Source organism: Chinchilla lanigera, unplaced genomic scaffold (genome assembly GCF_000276665.1).
Source record: "Chinchilla lanigera isolate Chin_1 unplaced genomic scaffold, ChiLan1.0 scaffold00012, whole genome shotgun sequence".
NCBI classification, from domain to species: Eukaryota; Metazoa; Chordata; class Mammalia; order Rodentia; family Chinchillidae; genus Chinchilla; species Chinchilla lanigera.
In genome coordinates this window covers 3,967,415-3,979,004 of record NW_004955413.1, presented here as the reverse complement: position 1 = coordinate 3,979,004, position 11,590 = coordinate 3,967,415, and the positions used below count along the sequence as shown (strand labels likewise).

General features: G+C 57.6%; 1 protein-coding gene across 1 annotated transcript in view; it reads right to left on the bottom strand.

Moving 5' to 3' along the window:
• The window catches only part of Plekhg6 (pleckstrin homology domain containing, family G (with RhoGef domain) member 6), a 12,890-nt gene extending 3,344 nt beyond the window's left edge, over positions 1–9,546 (bottom strand). The window contains exons 1-13 of the mRNA XM_005378757.2: positions 9,222–9,546; positions 7,945–8,150; positions 6,621–6,776; positions 5,702–5,866; positions 5,414–5,509; positions 5,141–5,191; positions 4,661–4,810; positions 3,741–3,851; positions 3,441–3,590; positions 3,138–3,275; positions 2,785–2,904; positions 2,321–2,453; positions 2,126–2,241 (exon numbers count right to left, since the gene is read on the bottom strand). Of these exons, the coding sequence (XP_005378814.1) occupies positions 2,126–2,241; positions 2,321–2,453; positions 2,785–2,904; positions 3,138–3,275; positions 3,441–3,590; positions 3,741–3,851; positions 4,661–4,810; positions 5,141–5,191; positions 5,414–5,509; positions 5,702–5,866; positions 6,621–6,776; positions 7,945–8,082 (1,524 nt within the window). The 5' untranslated portion in view covers positions 8,083–8,150; positions 9,222–9,546. The remainder of the gene's footprint in view (positions 1–2,125; positions 2,242–2,320; positions 2,454–2,784; positions 2,905–3,137; positions 3,276–3,440; positions 3,591–3,740; positions 3,852–4,660; positions 4,811–5,140; positions 5,192–5,413; positions 5,510–5,701; positions 5,867–6,620; positions 6,777–7,944; positions 8,151–9,221) is intronic.
• Positions 9,547–11,590: the final 2,044 nt, after the last annotated feature.

Genomic DNA, 11,590 nt, shown 5'->3' with positions numbered 1-11,590 from the left:
AAACATGCACCATCATACCCAGTCCCCTAGTGCTTTAAACATTGTTTTTCTGTTTATTAGTTTGTTTTCTGAGACAGGCTCTTACTAAGTCACTAACTTGCCCAGGTAGGACTTGAACTTTAAATTCTCCTGCCTCAGCCTCCCAGAGTACTGGGATTACAGGTGTGCACCACCGTACCCGGTTTTATATTTTTTATTTTGAGACAGGGTCTGGCTAAGTCGCTAAGTTGTCTAGGTGGCACCTGAACTTGTGATCTTCTTGCCTCAGCTTCTCCATTGCTCGGATGATGGGAGTGTCCCACAGTGCCCAGCTTGAACTCAGTTTCTCTGCATTCGGTATGGGCTTTTAACCATATTTCTCTGTATCTCAACCATTTCTTCCCTCTTCTTTGGCTGATTTCTTCTCAGACAAACACTGCCTTGCTCAAGAACTCAGGGTTCCCCTCTCTAGCCCCCATTCAACTCAGCTGCATCTCATCTCCCTCTCCTGCAGTTGTGGGTCATCTTGAGGTTAGCCTCTCCCATTTGCTCATGAAAACCCTGTACTCCAAACATGGAGAGACGTGGTCACTGTTCAGAACTAGACCCAGCCCCACGGCTCCTCCGTTCTGTTCAGACCCCTCCTTGTGCTTCAGTGGCAGAGCACTTGTCTGGCACAGGCAAAGCCCTAGGTTCTGTCCCCAGCACCACAAACAAGTAAGCAAATCCAACTCAGATCTTCTCCCTTCTCTGCCCATTCCCCTGCCGCAGGGGTTGATGAGCAGCCCCCAGGAAGATATATGTGAGACCTGACCCCAGGACCCATAAAATGTGACCCCTTCGGAAAGAGGGACTCTGAGATGTACCAGGACCCCAATGGAAGGCTCTCAGAAGGAAGTCTGCATGGATTTTGGGTGGACTCTAAGTCTAATGCCCGGTGTCTCCATGTGAGAAAAGAAAGGGAAGTTTGTCATGGACACACAGAGAAGAAGGGCACCTGAAGACAGAGGCAGAGACTGCAGTGAGCTGCCCTAGGCCAAGGGCACCTGGAGCCACTGGAAGCTGGAAGCAGCGTGGAACTCTCCTAGAGCTGGGCAGCAAGCTCAGCTCAGCTAACATTTTGGTTTTGAACTTGCGGCCTCCAGCTCTGTGAGAGGACGGCTTCTGATTTTGTTTCGTGTTAGTTTTTGCAGTGCTGGGTTCTGTCCGAGGGCCTGGAGCATGCTAGGCTCTAAGGGCTCTGTCACTGAGCCTAGTTCGAGTTGTTTTAAGCCAGCATGTCTGGAAACTGAGACAGCCTTATTGAGATCTCGCTTTTCTGAACTGCTTTTATCACATACATCTACTCATGTCACTGCCCTGCTTAACACCTCCGCAGGCTCCATGTTGTCTATAGGGCAAAGTTCAACAGTTCTTAGCGCAGTGTTAAGTGACAGGCATGATCTCCCTGATGATGTCTACCTCCCACCTCTGTCCTGCTGTGTCCGCCCTTGGACTTTAAGCCCTGGCAGTACTAGGTCAGGGGTTCTCTCAACACGCACCTCTGTTTCCTATTCTTGGCCTTGCACATCCTGCTTCTCCATTCGGATGACCCCTCCCTCCTGCCTTGGTTCCCCACATGTACTCCTAGCTCTCCCCCAAATGGTCCATCCTCAGCTCCGGTTTAAGAGCTTCCCTGCCCACCCTCCTCACTACACTGCCTCCTTCCCAGCAGGCCCAACAGAAGGCAGCACGCCTTTCCAAGGTCCCTCAGGACACGTTCTTACCATTGACACACTAATTACTCTAACTGGACTACAGCTTGGGCTCCTAGAGGGCAGGAATGCTGCGTTATTCTCTTCTGATTCCCTAGCACCCAGCCCCATGCCTGTACCCAGCAAGTGCCCCAGCAGTGGGAGATGGAGTTTAGTAGGTCATGTTTCAGGGTGTAAAAGCCACTAAGACTCAGTGGCTGGCTCAGGAACCGGTGCAGGCTATCTTAGGGATGGTCTGGGCTCTGCCCCCTTCTGGGGTGCACCTGAGGGGCAGACGGTCCAGTCTGAATTTGCTTCCATTCCAGCCTCTTCCTCCTCCTCCTCGCCTGCTTGGTTGCTCCTCAGCCTCAGGGCCGTCTGCCCATCCCTCCCCATGGTTGGCTTTCACAGACCTGAGCTTCCTGTGTCTTCTTCAGCCACTGTGCTCGATCCGTGGGAGTGGGACAGTGCGCAATGAACGCATTGGCGACACACTGGAATTCGGTGAGGCTGATGACCAGGAAGCTGTCTGGATGGAGGAGAAGGTTGGCTGTAATGGTCAGGACTCATGTGACCCCCATCCTGGGTTCACAACAGGAGAGACCTACTGGGGTCTCGCAGTGGTTGGCACACAAGCTTCTCCAGCATGAGAGGGGGGCGGATGACTTTGGCCTTGTCTGCCCTGCGCTGTGGCTTGGTGACCAGGAGCATGTCGGAGAAGAGGAACAGGTACACGTCCAGCTGCCGGTGGGGCCAGAGAAGAAAGAGATGGGTCAGCCAGAGCCAGGGGAAGGGCTGCACGGGGAGCCAGGCTCGTGTGTGGACACGTGGAAAGACATGGACAGAGCTGTGGAATGCTGGGCCAGAAAGGAGGCTGGTCTTGGCTCTTGGTTTACAGGTAGGGCAAGGGATGGGCTCAAGGTCACATAAACAATCAGAACTGAGTCTGAACCATGACCTTTTCCCAACACACACACACACACACACACACACACACACACACACGAGTTCCCCGTTGACTCTGCTCCCTCTGATACCCCCTATCTTCTCATTCCCAACATGGCTCGCTTACCTTCCCATCTCGCCCCTCCTTCATTCGCACAGGTCCCTCCAGCAGCAGTTGCCTGGTGTGCTCCAGGGAGACCCCCAGCACAGGCGACATCAAGTCCAGAGTGGAGAACTGACGCAGGTTCTGAGGGTCATAAGGCAGGAATGTCCACCTTCTCTTTCTACCCTTCCCCACTGGAGCCAGAGCAAGTACCCCAGTGCCTCCTTGTTAATCTTCTACACTCTATACCTAGACCCTCACCACCTGGAAGGAACGCTGGACACACCCTTCCATGGCACCCAAAGATTACAGTGCACCTTCCCTCATTTTCCCTAGAAACTCATTTTCCAAGCCCTCTTTCCTCTGCCCTGGCTCACCTTCTCCACCTCCTCACTGGGTGGTTCTAGCACCTCATAGGGTCCAATTCGCTGGGCTGCAGCCACCAAACTCTCATGCTCTTCGCCCTGGCGCACCTGCGCATTGATGTGCTGCAGGAAGGACTCCACAGCTGCGATCTGGGGGGGGGGGCAGGAGGGGCAGCTCAGCTGTGCACCCACCTGCCTACTCAGTGTCACCCACAGCATCCATAACAGCTGCAGCCAGTCCTGTGAGTACCTAGAGAGCGACTCCCACTCACCAGCGCCAGCTCATGAGGGACCCAGCCCTGCCTGAGCACCTACCATGGCATTCAGGGCCTCCTGGGTTCGAGCGTCGGGGCTCCTTTTCAGCACAGCCTGGAGCAGCAGTGGGTACTTGGTGATGCGCTGGTGGGGCTTGATGAGCAAGTCGCCCAGGGTCTGTCTCCCTGAGCGCTTGTGCTGCTCACACCACTGCCGAGGAGGTGGGAGAGGATCAGGAGTCTGCAAGCGCCTCCCTGCCCACCCTAGTGACAAGCTCAGTGTGGGACCCAGCTGGAGACTGGAGGTTCCCTGGCTGTCCAGGTGCACCCACCCCCTACTCCCTGGGGCCTCTGCTCCCACCTGCATGAAGGTGTGGAAGAGAGGGTTAGTGTCCTGCTGCTCCCGGGCATAAGCCATGGTCCGCTTCACTTGCAGGCAGTACTGGACATAGGGCTGGAACCGCTGGCCAAACTAGGGGGGCAGGTAAAGGGCCGGGAGTAGGCAGGGGAAAGATGGTCACAAATACAAACAGTGGCCACAGATCAAGGGAGCAGGGTGGCAGAGAGCCTCACAGGGCCCCTTAGCGAAGCTCTTCCCCAGACTTCTCCTCCCAGGGTTGTCCCGCTGGCCAGGGGCCCCCTCTGCATTCCAGGGAGGAGCTGAATCTGGGGGTGGGTCCACCGTTGCCCTCGGAGCTCCTGCCGTCCTCTGTGCCCACTGTCCTTGCTCCTCAGCACTTACTCTCGCACCATCAATAACTCAGCCTGCCTGTTTTTAGGACACGGGAGCTCCTATTTCTGTGACTCGAAGGTTGCCCAGGTGCACAAGGGGCACCGAGGTTCCTGGGAGACTGTCTCCTCCCTCTCTACCCTGTGGCACTATCTTTCTGCAGCGCCTGTGGCTTCTAGCTGGGTAGTATTGTGGAAGAACGGCTGGTCCCGGACCCTCATACTCGGTCACCCCTTCTCCATATTCTAGGACTCTGTGCCCTAAGGGTCCTCTTGCTTGGGTACCAGTCTTGCACTGCACTATTAGATGGTGGATTTCTGACCAAGGATAAGATTTTATTGTTGATGAGAATGTAGGTGTAAGCCATCCCTGAGTGTTCATTTCATTAGGGCCTCCAAGGGTACAGGAGCTTTTGGGACAGGTTAAGCTTGAAGGGATGGAATGCAGGAGGGGAGGTGATGTTTTAGGGTGAGAGATATGAGTCTTATGAGCAGAGGCCCTCTGGGCTGTGCCAGTCCTGCCCTTTCTGGAGAGTCTGTCACCAGGCTCACCGTCAGAAAGCCATTCTGCAGGGTGATGGGGTCCAGACACTGGCCTGAGGCTCGAGTCTGGTCCAGGAATGGCTGCAGCACCTCCTCCCAAAAGCTCTGATGGGCTCGGATGAGGCTGGGGACATTTCCAAAGAGGGTCTCAGCTGACACCTGGAGAAGAGGGCAGAACTCAGCAGCATGCCCTTGACAGGTTACTGTCAGTCAGGACTGCTGGGGCCAGGGGAGGGTCATAAGCCTGGATGGTGGGGGTGGGGTTTTCTGGAAAAGGTAAGGGGACCTAGATGTCCCTTCCATCTGTGGGCAGAGTCCTGGGAAATTGGGGTGGGTGCCTGTGGCCTGCTGGGGGTCTAAAGCAAATTGGGGGCAGGAGGGGCAGAAATGTCCCAGAAAATGGGGTGGTGGGAATTCAAACTGGGCTGACAGGAAGGATCCCTGTGATCCCACCCACCGTGTGCAGGCTGCCTTCTGAGTTCCACTCACTTCTGTCAGCAGTCCCACTCGCTGCAAGTTCAGCAGACCAGCGGCCAGGAGCTGGAGGCAGGGACAGAGATGACAGCTTGGATCTGACCTCTCCCCACTAAACCCCGGCCCAGCCCATCGGCGCCACCCGGCCCACCAACTCCCCCTGCCAGATCTCTAGCAAGCTTGGGTGGGGCCCTCTTGGGGTCCTGGCCCTCCCTTCCCAGGGGACCTGATCCTTCCGGGGCTGGGGGATAAAAGAAGGGATTGAGGAGAGGCAGACTTAGGGCTCACATCAGTCATGATCTTGAGCTTTCGCACATAGATCAGCTCTGTGGTCAGCAGCTCCCACAGGGCCTCCTGCTGGTGGCAGAGCTCCCGGCTCATCTCCTGGGAGAAGACAGCACTGGTTCACTTGGGGAAAGAGGGCAACAGCAGGTACCGTGTATAAAAGGCCTCCACACACAACCTTTTCACCCTGAGCCAGTCCCTCTAGTGTGCAGGTGGTAATGTCCTCCTCCATTTTGCACACAAGGTGTTGCTCGTGGTGCAGCCAAGCGACGGACACTGTTTCAGGCCCACCTTGTGCCCAGGCACCAGCTCCCTCCAGGACTTCTCAATGGTCAGGCTGCTGTCGCTGCCCTCGCCCATCTCCCAGCGCCGCCGGTCCTCAGGGGGCAGGCGGGGCATCCCAAACATGCTGAAGGTGCGCAGCCTTGTCTCCAGCTCATGGGCCTTGGTGACTTCCTGGGAGCACCAAGAAGGGGACCAGTTGGCCACATTCTCAGCACCCGGCCAGTCTGGCTCTTGGAGGACTGTGTGTGTGTGTGTGTGTGTGTGTGTGTGTGTATAATGGCACTGACTTAAGAGTGGGGGCGGGGATCACCCTGGCTGGACTCCCCTGGGAATGGGCATTGCTGAAACCTAACTGGAGAGGCACCGTGGTTTGCAGAAAGATCCCTGGGTCTTGGACAGGGATTGGTCAGAGCTCCTTGAGCAGAAAGGGGTCCCCCGGTTCCAAAGAGGGTTGGGTACAGAGTCAGGTTCTTTACAAGGCTGTCAAAGTGGAGACTAGCATGGGACTCAGGAAACATGGTCTCAGGCAACATTTTGACATTTGGCCATAAGACAAGACATTTTCATGAAGCTTAAATTTTATAATTGCTTTCTGGTACCAAACAATGCAGGTAACAGGTGTTCCTGACCCTCTGGAGGAGCTGGGACATGGGAATGCAAGGGGCATATTTGCCTTGCACGTGATGTGGTCATTTCAGAAAGCTGAAAGTTCAATATCAATACTTTATCCTTGAGAGTGAGTGTATTGAAATGTCTGGAGTACTGGGTGCAGTGCAAAGGCCAAGGGGAGAGAAGCCCGAAGAGGGTCTGGGGACAGTGCCGTCTGACTCATTGGATGGGCTCCCGCTCTACGGGCTTGCCAGGCCTGTGTCTGTGTTGGCTGTTGCCGCTGGGCTGTGAGGGTGGAAGCAGAGGGACTCCTTACCTTAAGCCTAGGGGAGTAAGGTGGGCTGACTGCAAAATAGATTCCATGCCTTTTCTCAGGCTCTGGTTCTCGCAGCATCAAGGGATACAGGCCTCGGGCCTGGCCAGGACTCTTGGCAAAGGGGACATAGTGCTGGAAGCGGCGGCGACTGGGATCCTGTGGGAGGAACAGGGGAAATTCTGGGGGTACTGGAAGGACCTGAGAAGTAGCAGGGGCCAGACTTGGCTCTAGACACCCCTTTGCACACACACACAGGTTGGGCTGGCTCAGTAGTCCTCTCAGACCAGTTTGGTGTGGCTTGCTGTGGTCCTGAGTCATGGTGGCTGTTGCCAGGGAGGCCGAGCTGAGTTCAGCAGGGCCATACCCATCTGGTTCCCCAGGAGCCTGCGGCAGGAGCAGTGGCCTCCTCCAGGACAGTCACACAGGCACGCACATGCCTGGAGCTCGGGGTCTGTGCCTGACATCTGCGTGTTTGCCCAGTCCTCCCTGTGCCTGGGGCTTGCAGAGACACTGTGAGGGGCATGCTGTGCTCAGAGTCCCTCATGGCCTCCCCTGCCCGTGGCCCACTCTCCTCATACATAGGGATGAGAGTTCATGCATGTGCAGCCTCTTCCTCAGGGGCCTGCAGCCTGGGTCCCATCCATCTGGGAGTGGTTGGCTTTCCTTGTGACAGCTGAGGCTGTGGCCACAAGTCTCCCAGGGCAGGCCCGGTCACATTCCTTCATCTGAATTACCCACGCACTTCCTAGTGTCCCATCCTGCCCTCTTCCTGGAAGAGTCCCCGTGTCCAGGGGCCAGATTCTCCTCCAGGTAGGCCGGGGATACCCCACGCCAGGAGGAACTGTCCTGGAGGTTAGGGGAGGGGTTTGAGGCTTCTACCAGTTTCCTCCCTTGGGCTGGAGGTGGGCCAGGCAGGTGGAGCTGGAGGTGGAGCCAGACAAGCCCTGCATGCCTTCCTTGCTGGGGACACCCTAAACCTTTGCTCTTTCTCAGCCCTGACTCAGAGGGAAGTGCACCTCAGGGAGCCCTCAACTCTTCCCAAATTGAGGTGTGTTTCCCACAGTGCTGTGCCTCAGACCTGTCTCCCGGCAGCCCCTGTGGCAACCCCTCTGTGGGCGGCTACTCCGGGCTCACTGCCTCTCCTGCCCCCTCTATCTGGGACCTGGATAGGAAGTCCTGAGAGCTGCTGCTGCCTGGGAAAGAAGAGGAGGGGGAGGGACAAGAATAGAGCTGCTGATAAACCTGTAAGGGGACAGAGACTTCAAAGCTGGTGTCCTCCCTCTTGCCCCACCCAGGTCACCTTTGGGGCATGTCCTGAACTTACCTGCACGGGGCCTCCTCGGGGAGAGGAACTGGCAGCAGTGCTCGGGGTGGAGGCCCGATGCCGGCCCCCATAGGCCTCAATTCTGGAGGCCACCAGGCCTTGGAGGGGGCCCTCATCTGGAAGACCGCAGGCCTGCATCCTTTCTTTCCTGGGTCACCTCCCAAGGGTCATAGCTCCAATGTCAGGAGAAAGGGGGCCCCCTGAGGCTGCAAGAAAGCAGGGAATGGAAGGGCCAGGCTAGATCAGTGGGTGGCACCAGTTAGAGACAAGGAGGATCAAGAAGGTGTGGTGGAGAGGGCCAAGGACTTGGTCACTCAGTGGTAGCATGCTGCCTCCTCTATGACTTGGCGGGCTGGGGTAAACCAGCCATGTGGGGTAGAAAGCCCTTCAGAGATAGACCCTCCCCCTAACGTGTGTGCACATTTAGGTACGACCCCCCACTCCCCACCCCAGGGCCTCAAAGATGCTGTCTTCCTAGGAGAAGCAGAGGGCAAAGGTCACAGGTGAGTCCCTAGTGCTGAGGACAGGATCCCCTTGTACCTACATGCCTGCACATAGCTTGGCAACAGCTGTGGGGAGGCTGCAAGCTGGGCGGGGATGGCTGGAGACGCCCAACCCGCCATTTGCTCCTGTACAGCCTGCTAGCTAAGAATGGCGCTTTACATTTTTAGAGTTGAAAACAAGTAAAAAAAAAAAATGACATTCTGGGGAAAGTGAAGTTTGTGTGATATTCAAATTCCATGCCCTCAGATAGAGCAGACGGGCACCTTTACCCATTTACTGTCTTTCCTCCTCGTGGCAACAGGCTCCAGTCTACAATATTAACTATCTGGCTCTTCACTGAAAAGGGTTCCCGCCTGTTACCTGGACTCTCTGGCCACAGACAGCCCAGAGGGAGGGCTGTGGTCTGGGGATACGGAACAGCTGTGTGGAGCTGCATCCCTCCTCCCCACACCTGGGCTGAGACCCACGCTCTGAGCAGCCAGGGCCCCCGCCGGGAGTTGGGCTCCAGAACCTGCGCGGGTGTAGGTCTCATCGCTAGCCGGGCCCTTAGCCCCTCTTACTTTCAGATTTATGAGCAGAGGAGAAAAAGATTTGGCAGCTTTCCTGCCCCCTCCCCAAGTCCCTCCCTCTAAGGTGTGTGCCCCTTCCCCTTCCTATCCAGGGTCACTTTCTATCCTTGACCCCGACTCCCCCCATGCCAGGCCTTTGCCCTGAGCCCCAGTTCCCAGGCCCGTCCCGGCCGCCCCGCCCCTGCGCCCAGGGCTTCCGCTCACCTGTGCGTGCAGGTGTCAGGCACCCGCTCTCCTCCGGGGACCCCGTTGCTGCGGGTGGCCGCGGCGATGCCAGCCCTGCTGCCCAGCCCAGGACTGGGACCCGGCGGCCCGTGGACCCGGCCGGCGCCTTGCGGGGAGGGGAGGGGACGCGGTGGGAGCGGGGCGGGAGCGGGGCGGGACCCGGGTAGCACCGCCCCCTGCCTGCGGGCACTGCTGTGCGGACTTCGCAGCCGCCACCGGGCCCGGCCTGGGGACAGCGGAGGAGCCCGGGACGACGGAGCCACCGCCTCCCCGGCCCGGAGAGCTAACTTCGCAGTGCGCTCCTTCCCCCTTTTGCTTTGCACTTGAATGAACTGCCCGCCTGGCCCCGCCTTCCCGGCCAGACCCGGGGGAGGCACCAGAGTCACAAGGGATAAAGGAGAGGCTCAGAGTGGGCAGGATAATGAAGGTGCCCTGTGCAGGTACCCAGGGACCCCAGGCACCCTCAGCGCTGTCAGGCCGTGGAGTCCAAAGTGTGTCCCTTATCTCTGGGTAGGCTGCTTGCCTGCCCTGGCAACCGGGTGGAAGGCTGCATCTGGACTTTGCCTTGCTACAAAGAGGGAGTCAGGTGCCAGGCTGAGCCCTGACCCAACACGTCTCCCGTTGCCTAAGACAGGGTGGGCGGAAGGGGCCCCAGGGGATACCTTTCCACCCGACTATGCCTTTTCCAACAGCCAGTCTGCACCAGAGTAGCTGCTGCTGGAGGAAGGACATTGGCTGGGCGTGGTGAGCAAGGACTGCCCACCTTTTCCCGCCCCCAGACCGAGGTCAGGAGCACCAGGGGCGGTCTGAGACCCCGTCCTGTGGCCTTCCTCCTGCCCACGGCTGTGCAGTGGTGCACACAGCCCCTTCATTTGCAGCACATACAAAATACCTTCAGAAGCCCAATCTCACTGGGTCACCAGGGGAAAGGGTCTCCATCCAGGGATGAAGAGTAGAGATGAGGGAGAGAGTTAAGGAGGCAGAGGTGGTGATTACTGGCAGTAATAAATGACATCCCAGAGAGGGCTGGTGCCCAGGGCTCCTAGCCTCTCCTCCCACTGTCTCCCCGAAGGAATGGAAGAAGCGAGAGGAAAGTCAGGCGGGCACAGAGACAAGCTGGACTTACGGTGTGCTTGGGGAGAGCTGGCAGGGGAGGCTGGCCTGGTGGACCGGGCTTTAACCCTTTCCCTCCCCTCTTGGATGAGGTCCAGTCTCCATGAACAGTGCCCCCAGGGCTGTCTTCAGCCTCCTAGGAGGAGAGTTCCCAGGGAAAGTGAGTCTGGAAGCCAGAGGTGTGGTTGGCACAGCGTGTGAGCTGGCAGGCCGGGCTGTCCTGTTCCCTGGCTGTCATCTGGCGCGGTCTGGTTATCCCTCTCCTATCTCCCATTTCCCATAGCCTCTAGTGTGTGGTGGAGAGAAGCTTCCTGTGGCAGCTGAGAGGGGAACACAGCTGAGGGAGCGGAGGGAGGCCCGGTTACAGAAGGGCCTGCAGGTTGGAGCCTGGACCTTCAGTGGGGCTGGTGGTCACTCGTCCTCTGTGCAGGGTGGACTGCCTAGATAGTGTCTTTCTTCCTGGTCACCTGGACTTTCCTTCCATCTCCAGCTGGAGGCCTATTCACTCAGTTTTCCCTGGTGCAAAGAGCCCTCATCCAGCTCCCAGCGGGACCTCACAGCTGGGGAGGTGCCCGTCTGTCCAAGGTTGAGCTGAGGATCAAACACCTCTGCCCACTAGCAGCTAGAGGGCCACTTCTGGGGTTGACAGGGGGTTTTTTCTGTGGGGTTGGCATGGGGGCTCAGCAGGCAGGAAGTTCAGGAGACTCACTGGAGCCTTGAGCCCTGGCCAGCCCATACCTCTTGGGGCAAGCAGGGCCATCTGAGTTAATGAGGTGCCAGATGGCTCTAGGAGGTAGCCGTGGGAGCTGTGTCCCCCTGCTCAGAGAGGGGGAGAGGCACGGCTTAGACATCAGGCAACCCGCTGCTGGGCCTAGCCACCAGGGCCTTAGCCCCGTGCTAGGGGCTCCTTCCCTTCTTTCTTCCTCCCTCCCACCTCCCTCCAGCCTGTTCACCTGGGCAAGGTCCTGGGAGTCTGGTGATGATAAGGAGAAGTCCAGTGGGGAGGAGACAGGGAACAGAACCATGATATATAACAGATGCAGGAGGACCGGACCAGGCACTGTGGAGATGCTCCAGAGGGAGGCAGAGAAGGCTTCTTGCAAGGGGGGAACTTTGTGCTGGAACTCTAAGGATGAGTAGGGGTCTGTTGAGCAGAGGAAGGAAGGGTGTTTTCAGGGGACAGAACAGCGTGAGTGAAGACATGGATGTATAGAGTACGTGCATATGTGCATACA